At 47.7% G+C, this 19,231-nt stretch overlaps 1 protein-coding gene across 1 annotated transcript in view; it reads right to left on the bottom strand.

Annotated features, from left to right (window-relative positions):
• DCAF8 (DDB1 and CUL4 associated factor 8) overlaps nt 1-18,142 on the bottom strand; it is a 34,591-nt gene extending 16,449 nt beyond the window's left edge. Inside the window, exons 1-10 of the mRNA XM_069728740.1 lie at nt 17,940-18,142; nt 13,661-13,742; nt 11,870-12,534; nt 8,123-8,263; nt 7,783-7,877; nt 7,594-7,704; nt 7,311-7,383; nt 6,281-6,338; nt 2,564-2,671; nt 1,952-2,082 (exon numbers count right to left, since the gene is read on the bottom strand). Of these exons, the coding sequence (XP_069584841.1) occupies nt 1,952-2,082; nt 2,564-2,671; nt 6,281-6,338; nt 7,311-7,383; nt 7,594-7,704; nt 7,783-7,877; nt 8,123-8,263; nt 11,870-12,534; nt 13,661-13,709 (1,431 nt within the window). The 5' untranslated portion in view covers nt 13,710-13,742; nt 17,940-18,142. The remainder of the gene's footprint in view (nt 1-1,951; nt 2,083-2,563; nt 2,672-6,280; nt 6,339-7,310; nt 7,384-7,593; nt 7,705-7,782; nt 7,878-8,122; nt 8,264-11,869; nt 12,535-13,660; nt 13,743-17,939) is intronic.
• Between the last annotated feature and the right edge of the window lie 1,089 nt (nt 18,143-19,231).

A 19,231-nucleotide genomic window follows, 5' to 3' on the forward strand; every position in this document is an offset into this window, starting at 1 on the left:
TCCCCCCCTGTCACAGATCTCTGCCACCAATTGTAACGGACCCCTTCTCCGTGGTGTCACTTATTCGTCACGTGCCTGCTCTCACACGTGACTTGGGGTTAATCTATCTCCCCACTCTCAGTCCAGCATTCAACCTCTGTCCTATGCTGTAATGGGAGCATAAATCACACTCTGACCCAGGCCACACACCCGCTCATACAAGCTGCCACCACTCATCGAATACACGGGCGAGGAGTCCCGGAAATAATAATACTAATAATGTCTATCACTTATAAGGCTCACACACCTTAGGCTATGGATTCTTTTAGAACATTCAAGGTTCAACTTGTTAAAGTTTTATACTTTAATAACAAAAGGGTCACTGCTTACAATAAGAAAAAGGTATAAAAATATGATAATAAAAAGACATACAACTTAAGCAAAACAGTATAAAATAACAGGAGAAAACTTACAGAAATCATCTAACTGGTAGTTGCTTCTGCTCCCTGAGGGTAGGACGAATGTAGATTGGATCACACCAGCTTCTCAGGCTGCCCCCATCATGTGAACACAATTCTCTGTCTGCAGCCTAAATTTATAACTCTGGTCTGGAGGTCAGGTTTCTAGACTCGCCCCTCAGGTTAATATAATTGCTGGCTTTCTGATTGGCCACGGCCGCGCTACTAATGAATATATTATTTTTCTCTTGAGACACTTGTGAAAAGGTTCTCAGGAATTGATAACCTCAGGCCGCAATTAACATCTCCCCTCCAAGACCTAGGAGGTGCCAAATGTTCCCTTTCTTCTTGGCCCTAGCTAGACCTCCTGGGGAGATATGGAGACAATTTCTACTAGTCCCAAGGAAGTACCTATTAACACCTAGGTGCGACTTGCCTTCAGGACAGATGTTACATTATCACTAGTCACACATATAACCCTAGACATATGTCACTACACACATATAGCTATATGTACACATATTTCACCACACCCCCCATTGGACAATATAAGCAGTAGCTGCATCCCCCTCCTACCTGTCCTCTCAAGTAGCTCCTCCCATCAGACAATGAGGAGCAGCTGCATTCCCCTCCAACCTATACTCTTGAGCAGCTACCCCATCAGACAATATAAGCAGCAGCAGCTGAATCCCCTCCTATCTGTCCTCTCAAGCAGCTCCTCCCATCACACAATATAAGCAGCAGCTGCATCCCCCTCCTACCTGTCCTCTCAAACAGCTCCTCCTATCAGACAATATGAGGAGCAGCAGCTGCATCCCCTTCCTACCTGTCCTCTCAAACAGCTCCTCCTGTCAGACAATAGGAGGAGCAGCAGCTGCATCCCCTTCCTACCTGTCCTCTCAAACAGCTCCTCCTATCAGACAATAGGAGGAGCAGCAGCTGCATCCCCTTCCTACCTGTCCTCTTGAGCATCTCCTCCCATCAGACAATATGAGGAGCAGCAGCTGCATCCCCCTCCTATCCATCTTCCATTTCCAGATTCACATTAGATGGCCTTTTTGAAGTTTTGTGAACATGTAAAAGGGACAGGGGGAACAGGAAGACCCACGTCACCCTAAAGGTATGTGCACACGTTCAGGTTAACTCAGGATTTCTTGCAGAAATTTCCTGACAAAAAACGGACATTTCTGCCAGAAATCCACAAGCTTTTTTTCGCGTTTTATTTTCAATGCATAGATTAGCGGGAAAAACTAGAAAAAGCAAAATTAATGAACATGCTGCTTTTTTTTACCGCGATGCGTATTTTTCCGCAAATTGTGACAAAAAAAATGCAGAATGCTTTATAAATGATAGGATGCATATGTCTGCGTTTTTATCGCGAAAAAAAAGCAAAAAAAACTGAACGTGTGCACATATCCTTAAGGCAGTAGGTATTACAGCCGTTCTGGGAAAGTGTAGGTCTCTCAAAGAGTAGGAAGACCTCTTAGACCTATATCATTGCCCTTTTTCCTTACCACGCCACCCTTGTCACCATCCATGAACTGCACAATCTGACAGGAAGACTTATCCCACAGGAAGATGTGGCCGCAGTCGCTCCCGCTCACCACAAACTCGCTCTTCGGCCCGTAGAAGTTCACGCCCTTCACTGAAAAGCAAAAAGGAACCAGGTTGTGTGCTTCGTCTTTCTCTAGACACGACCCCTTGTATGGTGGGAAACTACCGCCCCCAGCATTCCTGACCTCAGGTCTCATACCCCCCACCTCTCTACCTGGCATGCAGCCTGGGGGGGAGCAAGCGGGACCGACATATTAGCATAAAACTGCATAAACATGGACGCGCTTGGCTGGTAAGATTTAATGAGCTCTCGCAGACGATCACAAAAGGCAGCGGTAATGAGAAGGCAGACCGAAGAGGGAGGAGGCGAAGCCTGCAGAGCATTGCACTAGTCGGCTGCAAGCTGCAAATCAAGCCAGTATTAAGTGGATATTCCCTAATCTGCCGCCCTCTGCAGGACAAAGGAGAAGTTGCACACAACCTCAGAAGAAGCAGGGCATCTTGGCATCCAGGAAAGTGTCACGCAGCATTCCCACATAGTTTACAGGTGGTCCGCCAGGGTAGCTCCTCACCTGTGGCGTTATTCCGGTGACCCTTGTACCTCTTGATGTACTGTGCCCCATCGCTGTGAGAGGAGTTAAACAGGTAAATATCTTCATCGTTGTAGCTGGCGAGGAGCTCTGCATTAAACAAGGCAGGATGCAACATGTCAAAGAAAAGCTTTTTGGGGGCTCCCTTTACAATAGGACCCTACATGAAACCCTATACAATGCTGTACACAAATATTGGGGCCAAGAGACTGTTTAAAAAAAAATGGGTTTTGATTCTCAAGTCGGTGCTTGGTCAAAAACACCATGTGACCAGACTCTGCCCTCCTGAGCGGTTGAGTAGGGTCCTCAGGGGAGGAGCCTATTCAACCACAGGACCCTACATGATGGCCTTTATAATGCTGCATCCAATACTTGACCCCAGGAGACTCCTTAAACCAGGGACCTTGCTTCTTAAGAGACAATATTTTATCGAAAGCATCACTTTACCACTCTCTACTCTCCTGAGTAGTTGAACAAGCTCCTCAGGGGAGGAGCACCGATAACCTATTTTTACAGTCCTCCCAACAGTATTTCCGCCCCAGAAATATAATTGTACCCCTTGACAATTAATCCTAGAAATGGCAAGATTTTAAGCATGTAGAAATCCTACAAAAAACACAGCGCTATCTAATTATATATCTAACTATATCTACACATACACACTGTATATACTCGCGTATAAGCCGAGATTTTCAGCCCTATTTTAAGGCTAAAAGTGCTCCTCTCGGCTTATACTCAAGTCATTGTCCCAGGGGGTCAGCGGGGGAGCGGCAGGAGAGGCGGCTGTCACATCATACTCACCTGGTTCCAGCACGGTCTCTGCACGTTCCTGCTTCGCCGATGGTCTCTGGCACCTGCAGATCTTCCTGTGTTCAGCGGTCACGTGGTACCGCTCATTAAAGTAATGAATATGGATGTGACTCCACTCCCATAGGCGGAGAACATTTTCATTACTTTAATGAGCGGTATTATATGACTGTTGAACACAGCAACAAGCTGCCAGCACACGCAGGAGACAATCGGAGAAGCAGGGACATACAGAGAGACCACGTCAGGATGGGGCGAGTATGACAGGGGAGGGTGAGCCATGCGATATTCACCTGTCCCCGTTCCACCACCTCGCTGTGTATTCCGCGTCCTCTGGCTGTGACGTTCAGGTCAGAGGGTGCGAGGACGTGGTTAGTGCGTGCCCTCTGCCTGAACAGTCACTGCAGAAACTCGGGAAAACACAGCGGCGGGTGGCGGTGGAACAGGTGACTATCGCAAGTGCCGGTGTCCTGAGCCAGCGGCGACTCCGGTACCTGACCCCCATAGCGTGCCGCTGTCCCCACCTGCTGAGGCCCCCGGTACTCGGCGCCCAGCGATGGGAGGTGAGCATTTCATTTTTATTAATTTTTTTTCTTAATCACAGCAGCATACGGGGCATATTATTCTATGGAGCATCTTATGGTGCCATCAACCTTTGTACAGCATTATATGGGGCATAATATTCTATGGAGCATCTTATGGTGCCATCAACCTTTGTGCAGCATTATATGGGGCATAATATTCTATGGAGCTTCTTATGGGGCCTCTTATGGGGCCATCAACCTTTGTGCAGCATTATATGGGGCATAATATTCTATGGAGCATCTTATGGTGCCATCAACCTTTGTGCAGCATTATATGGGGCATAATATTCTATGGAGCATCTTATGGGGCCATCAACCTTTGTGCAGCATTATATGGGGCATAATATTCTATGGAGCATCTTATGGGGCCATCAACCTTTGTGCAGCATTATATGGGGCATAATATTCTATGGAGCATCTTATGGGGCCATCATTAACCTTTTATGCAGCATTATATGAGGTGTATTTTGTATGGAGCATCTTATGGGTCCCATCATGAACTGTATGGAGCATTATATGGGGCTCCTGTTCCAATATGGATATTCAAAAACACTTAACCTACTGATATCTCAATTAATTTTACTTTTATTGGCTTCTATTTTTGTTTTTGAAATTTAACAGTAGCTGCTGCATTTCCCACCCTAGGCTTATACTCGAGTCAATAAGTTTTCCCATTTTTTTCTGTGGCAACATTAGGGGTTTCGGCTTATACTCGAGTATATACATATGAAATAAAGTTGTTACAAACATATTCCATGCATTGACACCCATATGAACAGCTAATTAATGACGCAATCACTCTATATATCAGTGCATCTACGTCAGGACTATAATCGGGAAAACTGCCAACCATACAGTAAAAAACATCACAGACTTGCAGTCAAATGATCCAATAAAATGTATAAATTTATTAAATAGTCGAAATAGAAACAAATAAAACACGGAAAAGATAAATGAACAGAGGGTAACAGGTTAAGCACCATATGGCGGTACAAATTGCCCAAAGGCTCAAGACCACATCACTGCAACAATATACATAATAGAGTATGTTAGAGGCCTATGGCCATATAAATACAGCGATCAATGTCCCCAAATATCACACCATAGTAACATCACACCAGTCATGGCCAGGCCGTTAAAGTGTTAAATACCTGATAGTGTCACAGTGGGGAGTCAGGAGTCCACCCCGACGCGCGTTTCGGAGCGCAATGCTCCTTCCTCAGGGGGCGTAAGAAGACAGTGGCAGTGTCACTATTTATACCTACATACCGGAAGTCCCCATATTCGCGCTGCACGGCCATGACTGGTGTGATGTTACTATGGTGGAATATTTGGGGACATTGATCGCTGTATTTATATGGCCATAGACCTCTAACATACTCTTATGTATATTGTTGCAGTAATGTGGTCTTGAGTCTTTGGGCAATTTGTAACGCCATATGGTGCTTAACCTGTTACCCTCTGTTGTCCATTTATCTTTTCCGTGTTTTATTTGTGCTATTCCGAATATTTAATAAATTTATACATTTTTATGGGATCATTTGACTGCAAGTCTGTGATTTTTTTTTCGAGTATATACAGTATATTTATTTTAAGTAATTTTTCATTTTGGAAGGGACGATGCTTAGCATTTGTTAAAGTGGGGGGAGGCACCTGCTGCAGCTGGTTCTCTCACAGCCACACACAGGACCACAGCGTAAGTGCAGGGTGATATGGTTGATCTCCTGGAACACAGAACGTTTCTTTCTACATTTATCCCCTTCTACCTGTGATACGAAACCATATAGTATCGAAAAAGGAGAAGGGTGGCAGCGCTAGGCAATTTTACAATTTTGCTTTTCTGTATTTTTTTTTTTTTCCTTTTTTGCCCCCCTTCCCCCAATCGTTAAGAAATGCTTTATGTCATGTATAGTGACAAACTGAAAATGTTTGATAACAGAAAGTAATGGACACATTGAGAAGGGGTTAACCATAGGCAGCTTTTCGCACACTAATAACATTTATGCGGCAGGCGAAGAAGATTTGCCTGGCAATTGGCATGCAGGGTGAATTAAGCAGAGATTGCTCCCCCACCCAGCAGCTTATCTGTTATTGTGAGGACTCCGCAGATGGAACAGATGGGAGCCAAACAAACATGGCCGCAGCACGCATTAGTCACCCACCGGCGGCGGAGTATCCTGCACCGAAAATCAAGATACTGTAGCTACCTTTTAACAGGGCAAAATAAAACCCCCTCCATCTATTAATCCAGTCAAGAGACCCCCTTCTTGTATCCCTAGGGTATCTGGGTGGGCGATCCGACACGTACCTGTCCCATCATGGCTGTACACCAGACAGGTGATGTTTGCTTTTGCGTCACTTGTTACCTAGAATAGAAACACCGATCAGTGAGCGGTTCCTGGCGCCCCCTACTGGCCTTAAACGGTTCATTTCCCGTGTTCATAAACAAATATTACATTTTCATTCATTCTTGGAGATCTTTACATTTCTTCTTTACAGCTCGTTGCTTTGGAGGCCGACCACCTCTGCTAGAAAGGAGAACATGCACAGGGCTTACAAGCACTTGGCTACTGCGCTTAGATTAACTGTTTTAAAGCCGGCACAGATCCCAAGAGCGCCATTACCTCCTAATCTCAGCCAACTTCAGCACAGTGTTTACACAACAGACAGCAGCGGTGGTCGGTGTCCTAGGCAATGTGCAGTAAACTAAAGTATTAATAGCTGATGAACGGCTGGAAACTTTAATAAGCAGTAAATAGCAAAACTGCTTGCTTTTACAAGCCCAATCTGAGAATATTAAGCCATGAAAGAAGGAATAATCATTTAAAGGGAAAGCCTTAAAGGAAAAGTGATTTAATTTACAACATACAATCTATGGGGGGCTGCAGTAGAGCCATGATCCACCGCTTTCACATGATATTCTTTGGTAAACTACAAATGTACTGTAATGGGCATTAAGTGCCAACAGTACCCCCAACAGCAAGGAGTGCTCCCTCTAGTGGCCAAATCTAGCTTAGCAGTTAATGAAAAAAAAAAAAAAAAATGTGCTCGGCTCCATAACCGTAAGAGATTTCGAGACTCATCATCCCTTTACAACAAGGGTAAACCCCAGCAGAAAACATGAGCGTTACAGTTTACCCAACAGCGGGAGACTACCACTTTAGAGGATCTGTGCAATAGCAAGGTCACACTATTTGACAACCAGTCATTTTAAGGAGGTTGTCAGGGAGGATCGGTCAAAGAGGCTCAGTTACTGCTGCGATACCTAGGAGGTCCTACTATAAAAACAGATTCAGGTGAAGGACCCCTTTAAGCGCATCCTTCCAGGTAACACTCACCAAGTGATGGGGACAGAATTTCTTCAGGACGCCGTTATTCTCATTCTCGTTAATTTTCCGCTGGTCGTAGATCCTGGGAGAAAGACAGTAATGAGCTGACGCACTCATGTCTCCTATACCGCACTCTCATCTCTGCTATACCGCAGCGTCCAGGTCACGTCATAACTACAGGAAAGCTAGGCGCTAGAACAGACACCACATTGATGTCACCCAGCTATTGCATTCAACGTCACGTGATAATCTGGATTACCGGACATTTCTAGATTATTGAAACTCAGCTCACCGAACAAACTGGTCTCGTCCTCCCACGGCAAACTGGTAGGTGTTGGCCGGGTTGACGTAGATGGTGTAGAGGCCGATCTTCTTTTCCTTCTCCTTAGTGACCACCAGTCTCCTTTAGGAGGGGGAAATTGGAGATGAGGAGGAGACATAACATGTGGCCACCGCGGAGCATAGCGGGGGGAGTACTCACGAGGCCGGCCGATCCTGCCGCAGGTCAATGGTGAACACCACGGCATCCTCGCCGGCCGACAGGAAAGTGCATGGGGAGTCTGGCTCCAGCGCGAGCTGTGGAAAGAAAAACATAGGCTGTATCATTCAGGACGATGCTCATCCTGCGCCTCCTGGTTGACTCCCACACCGCAGGTTTAGGATCGGTTACTCCTACGGGCAATCTTAGGCTTTTGCTAGGGTAAATGTAGGCATAAGCAATGCTGAAGTATAGGGAGAGCAGGTTGTATTCAGCTACATTAGGAAAGAATTCTGAGGATTAGGAGAGAAAAGAAGCAGCGTAAAGCACACACATTACCCACCTTATGCGAGGCGCCTTTGTGCTGTGCCACCCGCTTTGTGTTTTTGCAGCACTGAGTGGCGGAGAGCTCTGCGACGCGTACCTGTCCGTCCCTGGCACACATCGCCAGGGTGGAGTCACCGCTGTTCGGCAAGAATTTTGCCTTAAAAAGAAGTTAAAAAATGAATAAAGTATCACTATAAATAAATTGAACCTGAAATACTCTGTGGTGCAAGAAATATTGTGAAAGGTCACACCAGGCAGCCCTGTCCTTGTCAAAATCACTTCAATCCTGCCTTGACCTGTAAGTAGGTTGTGATCCCGAGTATAATCAGTCCTCCAGACGCCAAGGCACATTATATCAGCACATGTGCGAAACGTGGAGGCCTCAAACCACCAGTCACATCGCAGAGCAATGGTAAGACGCCATCTAATTACACTAGAATCGCTAAAATTCTGCCCCCCAGTGAGCCAGCAAATAGCCGCTACCACGCTGTCCCCCCAGTGAGCCGGCATATAGCCGCTACCATGCTGCCCCCACAGTGAGCCGGCATATAGCCGCTACCACGCTGCCCCCACAGTGAGCCGGCATATAGCCGCTACCATGCTGCCACCCACAGTAAGCCAGCATATAGCCGCTACCACCCACTGTAAGCCAGCATATAGCCACTACCACGCTGCCCCCACAGTGAGCCGGCATATAGCCGCTACCACCCACAGTAAGCCAGCATATAGCCGCTGCCCCCCACAGTGAGCCGGCATATAGCCGTTACCACGCTGCCCCCACAGTGAGCCGGCATATAGCCGCTACCACGCTGCCCCCACAGTGAGCCGGCATATAGCCGCTACCACAGTGAGCCGACATATAGCCGTTACCACGCTGCCCCCACAGTGAGCCAGCAAATAGCCGCTACCACGCTGTCCCCCCAGTGAGCCGGCATATAGCTGCTACCATGTTGGCCCCACAGTGAGCCGGCATATAGCCGCTACCACGCTGCCCCCACAGTGAGCCGGCATATAGCCGCTACCACGCTGCCCCCACAGTGAGCCGGCATATAGCCGCTACCACGCTGCCCCCACAGTGAGCCGGCATATAGCCGCTACCACGCTGCCCCCACAGTGAGCCGGCATATAGCCGCTACCACGCTGCCCCCACAGTGAGCCGGCATATAGCCGCTACCACGCTGCCCCCACAGTGAGCCGGCATATAGCCGCTACCACGCTGCCACCCACAGTAAGCCAGCATATAGCCGCTACCACGCTGCCCCCACAGTGAGCCGGCATATTGCCGCTACCACCCACAGTAAAGGTACTGTCACACTAGATGATATCGCTAGCGATCCGTGACGTTGCAGCGTCCTCGCTAGCGATATCGTCCAGTGTGACAGGCAGCAGCGATCAGGCCCCTGCTGGGAGATCGCTGGTCGGGGAAGAAAGTCCAGAACTTTATTTCGTCGCTGGACTCCCCGTAGACATCGCTGAATCAGCGTGTGTGACACCGATTCAGCGATGTCTTCACTGGTAACCAGGGTAAACATCGGGTAACTAAGCGCAGGGCCGCGCTTAGTAACCCGATGTTTACCCTGGTTACCAGCGTAAAAAAACAAACAGTACATACTTACATTCAGCTGTCTGTCCCTTGCCGTCTGGTTCCTGCACTGACTGCTGGCCGTAAAGTGAAAGCAGAGCACAGCCACAGCGGTGAGTCACCGCTGTGTGACTCACCACTGTGCTGTGCTTTCACTCTCACTTTACGGCCAGCAGTCAGTGCAGGAACCAGACGGCAAGGGACAGACAGCTGAATGTAAGTATGTACTGTTTGTTTTTTTACGCTGGTAACCAGGGTAAACATCGGGTTACTAAGCGCGGCCCTGCGCTTAGTTACCCGATGTTTACCCTGGTTACCGGGGACCTCGGGATCGTTGGTCGCTGGAGAGCTGTCTGTGTGACAGCTCTCCAGCGACCAAACAGCGACGCTGCAGCGATCCGGATCGTTGTCGGTATCGCTGCAGCGTCGCTAAGTGTGACGGTACCTTAAGCCAGCATATAGCCGCTGCCCCCCACAGTGAGCCGGCATATAGCCGCTACCACGCTGCCCCCACAGTGAGCCGGCATATAGCCGCTACCACGCTGCCCCCACAGTGAGCCGGCATATAGCCGCTACCACGCTGCCCCCACAGTGAGCCAGCAAATAGCCGCTACCATGCTGGCCCCTATGTACAAGAATATAACTAATATAATACTGGCCCATATGTACAAGAATAAAACTACTATAACACTGCTCCCTATGTACAAGAATATAACTACTATAATACTGCTCCCTATGAACAAGAATATAACTACTATAATACTGCCCCTATGTACAAGAATATAACTACTATAATACTGCCCCCTATGTACAAGAATATAACTACTATAATACTGCCCCCTATGTACAAGAATATAACTACTATAATACTGCCCCCTATGTACAAGAATATAACTACTATAATACTGCTCCTATGTGCAAGAATATAACTACTATAATACTGCTCCCTATGAACAAGAATATAACTACTATAATACTGCTCCCTATGTACAAGAATATAACTACTATAATACTGCCCCCTATGTACAAGAATATAACTACTATAATACTGCCCCCTATGTACAAGAATATAACTACTATAATACTGCCCCTATATACAAGAATATAACTACTATAATACTGCCTCTATGTACAAGAATATAACTACTATAATACTGCCCCTATGTACAAGAATATAACTACTATAATACTGCTCACCTATGTACAAGAATATAACTACTATAATACTGCTCACCTATGTACAAGAATATAACTACTATAATACTGCTCACCTATGTACAAGAATATAACTACTATAATACTGCCCCCTATGTACAAGAATATAACTACTATAATACTGCCCCCTATGTACAAGAATATAACTACTATAATACTGCTCCTATGTGCAAGAATATAACTACTATAATACTGCTCCTATGTGCAAGAATATAACTACTATAATACTGCTCACCTATGTACAAGAATATAACTACTATAATACTGCTCACCTATGTACAAGAATATAACTACTATAATACTGCTCACCTATGTACAAGAATATAACTACTATAATACTGCTCACCTATGTACAAGAATATAACTACTATAATACTGCTCCCTATGTACAAGAATATAACTACTATAATACTGCTCCTATGTACAAGAATATAACTACTACAATACTGTCCCCTATGTACAAGAATATAACTACTACAATACTGTCCCCTACGTACAAGACTATAACTACTATAATACTGCTCCTAAGTACAAGAATATAACTACTATAATACTGCTCCCTATGTACAAGAATATAACTACTATAATATTGCTCCTATATACAAGCATATAACTACTATAATACTGCTCCCTATGTACAAGAATATAACTACTATAATATTGCTCCTATATACAAGAATATAACTACTATAATACTGTCCCCTATGTACAAGAATATAACTACTATAATACTGTCCCCTATGTACAAGAATATAACTACTATAATACTGTCCCCTATGTACAAGAATATAACTACTATAATACTGCTCCTATGTACAAGAATATAACTACTACAATACTGTCCCCTATGTACAAGAATATAACTACTATAATACTGCTCCTATGTATAAGAATATAACTACTATAATACTGCCCCTATATACAAAACTAACACTACTGTAATACCATCTCCATGTGTAGAAGTACCTGAAACACGTTGCTTTTATGGCCGCTTTCGAACTCTAGCACGGGTTTCCTCTTCACCCAGTCCCACACCACCACTTTGAGGTCATCGCTCCCGCTGGCCAGCCAGGTCCCCCGCTGGTTGAAGTGCAGGGTGTTCACACACCCCAGGTGCCCTTCCAGGCCGTGCAGCAGTCTGAACCTCTGGACAAACCCTCTGGCCCCGCAGGCGTCGTAGATGAAGCGCCTGCTGCTTCCTATCTCCCTCTGCCTCAGGGCCCGTAGCGCCTTCCAGCGCGGCCGGGTAAGGGGCGTCTTCTCAGATGACACCCAATCTTCGAGGGCCTTCTCATCATCAGAGGAGTCGTGCTCGTGGTTGGCCCGTTTGCGCTGACCTCTCTTTCGCAGTCGATCCTCCTCTTCCTCCTCCTCCTCGTCCTCAGAGTGGGACCTGTCGTTCCCCCGGTTCTCGTCGTTAATGGAGTAGTGTCCGGTATCGTCCATGCTGTCAGAGTCCTTATCCTCTCCTGAGCTCTCAGAGCAACTGTCTCTACTCTCGACGCGGTTGGTACCCGTCTCGTCACCCGTGAGGCTCAGACTCATGTCGGATGCCTCCACTTCAATCCCGGAGGAGTTCTCCCTTCCTTCATCTGCTCCGGACATGTCTTCGGGGCTACTGGAGAAACTACCTGTCAAATCCAAAGTTCATAGCAATGTAATATAAATTTGGGTGGAGTTCCCTTTTAAACCATTTGTTTATACCCTTTGCAGACATCAGGTGGCGCTCTTCTATTGGGGGCTTACATACAATGACTCCTCCGAACAGCAGGATGGGGAGACTCCGATTCTGGACATCTCACCCCCTTAGATGTTAACAGTTAAAGGGAACCTGTCACCCCGAAAATCGCGGGTGAGGTAATCCCACCGGCATCAGGGGCTTATCTACAGCATTCTGTAATGCTGTAGATAAGCCCCCGATGTTACCTGAAAAAGGAGAAAAAAACGTTATATTATACTCACCCAGGGGCGGTCCCGCTGCTGGTCCAGGTCGGATGGGCGTCTCTGGTCCGCTGCGGCGCCTCCTATCTTCTTTCCATGACGTCCTCTTCTGATCTTCAGCCACGGCTCCGGCGCAGGTGTACTTTGCTCTGCCCTGTTGAGGGCAGACAAAGTACTGCAGTGCGCAGGCGCCGGGCCTCTGACCTTTCCGGCGCCTGCGCACTGCAGTACTATCCTCTGCCCTCAAGAGGGCAGAGCAAAGTACGCCTGCGCCGGAGCCGTGGCTGAAGATCAGAAGAGGACGTCATGGAAAGAAGATAGGAGGCGCCGGAGCGGACCGGAGACGCCCATCCGACTGACCAGCAGCGGGACCGCCCCTGGGTGAGTATAATCTAACGTCTTTTTCTCCTTTTTCAGATAACATCGGGGGCTTATCTACAGCATTACAGAATGCTGCAGATAAGCCCCTGATGCCGGTGGGATTACCTCACCCACGATTTTCGGGGTGACAGGTGCCCTTTAAAGTGACCACAGCACCCAAGCAGTTAGCCATGCACCCACCGACTAGTGATGGACCTAAAGAAGAACCCCACCTTCTACTAAAGGCTTACTGTGGGACACCAAGGACAAGACATGGCAACACAAGTGATCGCCTGATCGCAGGACTCAAGTCACTAATGGCACAGGGGAAAACAGGAGGAGAAGGAGAAAGTGAAAGCAGAAAATCAACTACAGCAGGAAGGGGTTAAAGGGAAACTCCGCAGTTTGATTATGGTGAGGGAATCCGCCCCGGCCGTGTTACCGCAGAGGACTCACCATTGGCCAGATCCGTTTTACCTTCGGCCATTTCTCCGCTGAATGACATGGCGGCTCCCCGCTACTGATGAGAGCAAAATACCTGTAGAGAGAGCACACGAGGGTGAGGGGCCCCATAGTACACAGCTCGGGGGACCCCTATATAACATATATACCACAGTACAGGGGAGGGGGACCCCTATATAACATATATACCACAGTACAGGGGAGGGACCCCTATATAACATATATACCACAGTACAGGGGAGGGACCCCTATATAACATATATACCACAATACAGGGGAGGGGACCCCTATATAACATATATACCACAATACAGGGGAGGGGACCCCTATACAACATACCACAGTACAGGGGAGGGGACCCCTATATAACATATATACCACAGTACAGGGGAGGGGATCCCTATATAACATATATACCACAGTACAGGGGAGGGGGACCCTTATATAACATATATGCCACAGTACAGGAGAGGGGGACCCCTATATAACGTATATACCACAGTACAGGAGAGGGGGACCCCTATATAACGTATATACCACAGTACAGGGGAGGGGGACCCCTATATAACATTTATACCACAGTACACAGCTCGGGGGACCCCTATACAACATACCACAGTACAGGGGAGGGGACCCCTATATAACATATATACCACAGTACAGGGGAGGGGGACCCTTATATAACATATATACCACAGTACAGGAGAGGGGGACCCCTATATAACGTATATACCACAGTACAGGAGAGGGGGACCCCTATATAACGTATATACCACAGTACAGGGGAGGGGGACCCCTATATAACATATATACCACAGTACAGGGGAGGGACACCCCTATATAACATATATACCACAGTACAGGGGAGGGACACCCCTATATAACATATATACCACAGTACAGGGGAGGGACCCCTATATAACATATATACCACAATACAGGGGAGGGGACCCCTATATAACATATATACCACAGTACAGGGGAGGGACACCCCTATATAACATATATACCACAGTACAGGGGAGGGACCCCTATATAACATATATACCACAATACAGGGGAGGGGACCCCTATATAACATACCACAGTACAGGGGAGGGGACCCCTATATAACATATATACCACAATACAGGGGAGGGGACCCCTATATAACATATATACCACAATACAGGGGAGGGGACCCCTATATAACATACCACAGTACAGGGGAGGGGACCCCTATATAACATATATACCACAGTACAGGGGAGGGGACCCCTATATAACATATATACCACAGTACAGGGGAGGGGGACCCTTATATAACATATATACCACAGTACAGGAGAGGGGGACCCCTATATAACGTATATACCACAGTACAGGAGAGGGGGACCCCTATATAACGTATATACCACAGTACAGGAGAGGGGGACCCCTATATAACGTATATACCACAGTACAGGGGAGGGGACCCCTATATAACATATATACCACAGTACACAGCTCGGGGGACCCCTATATAACATTTATACCACAGTACAGGGGAGGGGGACCCCTATATAACATTTATACCACAGTACAGGGGAGGGGGACCCCTATATAACATTTATACCACAGTACAGGGGAGGGGGACCCCTACATAACATATATACCACAGTACAGGGGAGGGGGACCCCTATATAACATATATACCACAGTACAGGGGAGGGGGACCCCTATATAACATATATACCACAGTACAGGGGAGGGGGACCCCTATATAACATATATACCACAGTACAGGGGAGGGGGACCCCTATATAACATTTATACCACAGTACACAGCTCGGGGGACCCCTATACAACATACCACAGTACAGGGGAGGGGACCCCTATATAACATATATACCACAGTACAGGGGAGGGGGACCCTTATATAACATATATACCACAGTACAGGAGAGGGGGACCCCTATATAACGTATATACCACAGTACAGGAGAGGGGGACCCCTATATAACGTATATACCACAGTACAGGGGAGGGGGACCCCTATATAACATATATACCACAGTACAGGGGAGGGACACCCCTATATAACATATATACCACAGTACAGGGGAGGGACACCCCTATATAACATATATACCACAGTACAGGGGAGGGACCCCTATATAACATATATACCACAATACAGGGGAGGGGACCCCTATATAACATATATACCACAGTACAGGGGAGGGACACCCCTATATAACATATATACCACAGTACAGGGGAGGGACCCCTATATAACATATATACCACAATACAGGGGAGGGGACCCCTATATAACATACCACAGTACAGGGGAGGGGACCCCTATATAACATATATACCACAATACAGGGGAGGGGACCCCTATATAACATATATACCACAATACAGGGGAGGGGACCCCTATATAACATACCACAGTACAGGGGAGGGGACCCCTATATAACATATATACCACAGTACAGGGGAGGGGACCCCTATATAACATATATACCACAGTACAGGGGAGGGGGACCCTTATATAACATATATACCACAGTACAGGAGAGGGGGACCCCTATATAACGTATATACCACAGTACAGGAGAGGGGGACCCCTATATAACGTATATACCACAGTACAGGAGAGGGGGACCCCTATATAACGTATATACCACAGTACAGGGGAGGGGACCCCTATATAACATATATACCACAGTACACAGCTCGGGGGACCCCTATATAACATTTATACCACAGTACAGGGGAGGGGGACCCCTATATAACATTTATACCACAGTACAGGGGAGGGGGACCCCTATATAACATTTATACCACAGTACAGGGGAGGGGGACCCCTATATAACATTTATACCACAGTACAGGGGAGGGGGACCCCTACATAACATATATACCACAGTACAGGGGAGGGGGACCCCTACATAACATATATACCACAGTACAGGGGAGGGGGACCCCTATATAACATATATACCACAGTACAGGGGAGGGGGACCCCTATATAACATATATACCACAGTACAGGGGAGGGGGACCCCTATATAACATATATACCACAGTACAGGGAAGGGGGACCCCTATATAACATATATACCACAGTACAGGGGAGGGGGACCCCTATATAGCACAGAGGAAGGGAGAGGAGGGGGACCCCTATATATCACAGTACAAGGGGGGGAGGAGAAGGACCCCTATATCACTGTACAAGGGGGAAGGAGGGGGCCGGGGCCCCCTATATATCACAGTACAAGGGGGAGGAGAAGGACCCCCTATATCACTGTACAAGGGGGAGGAGGGGGACCCTTATATCACAGTACAAGGGAGTAGATTGAGACCCCTATATCACAGTACAAGGGGGGGGGAGGAGGGGGACCCCTATATCTTACAAGGGGGGAGGAGGGGGACCCATATATATCACAGTACAAGGGAGGAGGAGGGGGACCCCTATATATCAAAGCGCAAGAAGGGAGGAGGGGGACCCCTAAATATCACAGTACGAGGAGGGGGACCCCTAAATATCACAGTACGAGGAGGAGGGGGACCCCTAAATATCACAGTACGAGGAGGAGGGGGACCCCTAAATATCACAGTACGAGGAGGAGGGGGAGGAGAAGGACCCCTATATCACTGTACAAGGGGGAAAGAGGGAGCCCCCTATATATCACAGTACAAGGGGGAGAAGGATCCCCTATATCACAGTACAAGGGGGGGGAGGGGGACCCATATATATCACAGTACAAGGGAGGAGGGGGACCCCTATATATCAAAGCGCAAGGGGGGAGGAGGGGGACCCCTATATCACAGTACAAGGGAGGATGAGGGGGACCCCTAAATATCACAGTACGAGGAGGAGGGGGACCCCTATATATCACAGTACAAGGGGGAAGGAGGGGGACCCCTATATCACAGTACAAGGGGGAGGAGGGGGACCCTTATATATCAAAGTGCAAGGGGGAGGAGGGGGACCCCTATATATCACAGTACAAGGGGGAGGAGGGGGACCCCTATATATCACAGTACAAGGGGGAAGGAGGGGGACCCCTATATCACAGTACAAGGGGGAGGAGGGGGACCCCTATATCACAGTACAAGGGGGAGGAGGGGGACCCCTATATATCACTGTACAGGGGGAGGAGGGGGGACCCCTATATAGTACAGTACAATTGGGTACCATAACATATTACAGTACGGGGGGTAGAGGACCCCCATATATCACAGTACTACATAACAGTAGAGAAGGCACACGACCGGGCATTCTCCGGTGCAGGCCACTCACCTGGGATTCCCGTGCCGGTCGATGCCGGGCAAGGTCCGGGGCGCAGCACTGGCGGGGGCTGCAGGAGGCCGCGCTGCTCCCGGTTTAGCGTCCGCGTCCTGGGCCCCGGCTGTAGTGTTACCAGGCCCGGGAGGGGGGAGGAGTCAGCACGTCCGACCAGCAACGGCAGCGGCCATGTCCTCCCGGCCCCGCCCACTGACGGCGAGAAGCGCGACACCCGGATATACAGCTGTGTACACCGCACACATACATAAATACACTGGTCATATATATGTGTACTAGATGGTGGCCCGATTCTAACACATCGGGTATTCTAGAATATGCATGTCCACGTAGTATATTGCCCAACCACATAGTATATTGCCCAGTCACATAGTATATTGCTCAGTCACGTAGTATATTGCCCAGCCACGTAGTATATTGCCCAGCCACGTAGTATATTACTCAGTCACGTAGTATATTGCCCAGCCACGTAGTATATTGCCCAGCCACGTAGTATATTGCCCAGTCACATAGTATATTGCCCAGTCACATAGTATATTGCTCAGTCACGTAGTATATTGCCCAGTCACATAGTATATTGCTCAGTCACGTAGTATATTGCCCAGTCACATAGTATATTGCCCAGCCACGTAGTATATTGCCCAGCCACGTAGTATATTGCCCAGTCACATAGTATATTGCCCAGTCACGTAGTATATTGCCCAGCCACATAGTATATTGCCCAGCCACATAGTATATTGCCCAGTCACATGGTATATTGCCCAGCCACGTAGTATTTTGCCCAGCCACGTAGTATATTGCCCAGCCACGTAGTATATTGCCCAGCCACGTAGTATATTGCCCAGCCACGTAGTATATTGCCCAACCACGTAGTATATTGCCCAGTCACGTAGTATATTGCCCAGCCACGTAGTATATTGCCCAGCCACGTAGTATATTGCCCAGCCACGTAGTATATTGCCCAGCCACGTAGTATATTGCCCAACCACGTAGTATATTGCCCAACCACGTAGTATATTGCCCAGCCACGTAGTATATTGCCCAGCCACGTAGTATATTGCCCAGCCACGTAGTATATTGCCCAGCCACGTAGTATATTGCCCAGTCACGTAGTATATTGCCCAGTCACGTAGTATATTGCCCAGTCACGTAGTATATTGCCCAGCCACGTAGTATATTGCCCAGTCACGTAGTATATTGCCCAGTCACGTAGTATATTGCCCAGTCACGTAGTATATTGCACAGCGACGTAGTATATTGCCCAGTCACGCAGTATATTGCCCAGTCAC

This window comes from Ranitomeya imitator, chromosome 1, assembly GCF_032444005.1.
Source record: "Ranitomeya imitator isolate aRanImi1 chromosome 1, aRanImi1.pri, whole genome shotgun sequence".
Classification (NCBI taxonomy): Eukaryota; Metazoa; Chordata; class Amphibia; order Anura; family Dendrobatidae; genus Ranitomeya; species Ranitomeya imitator.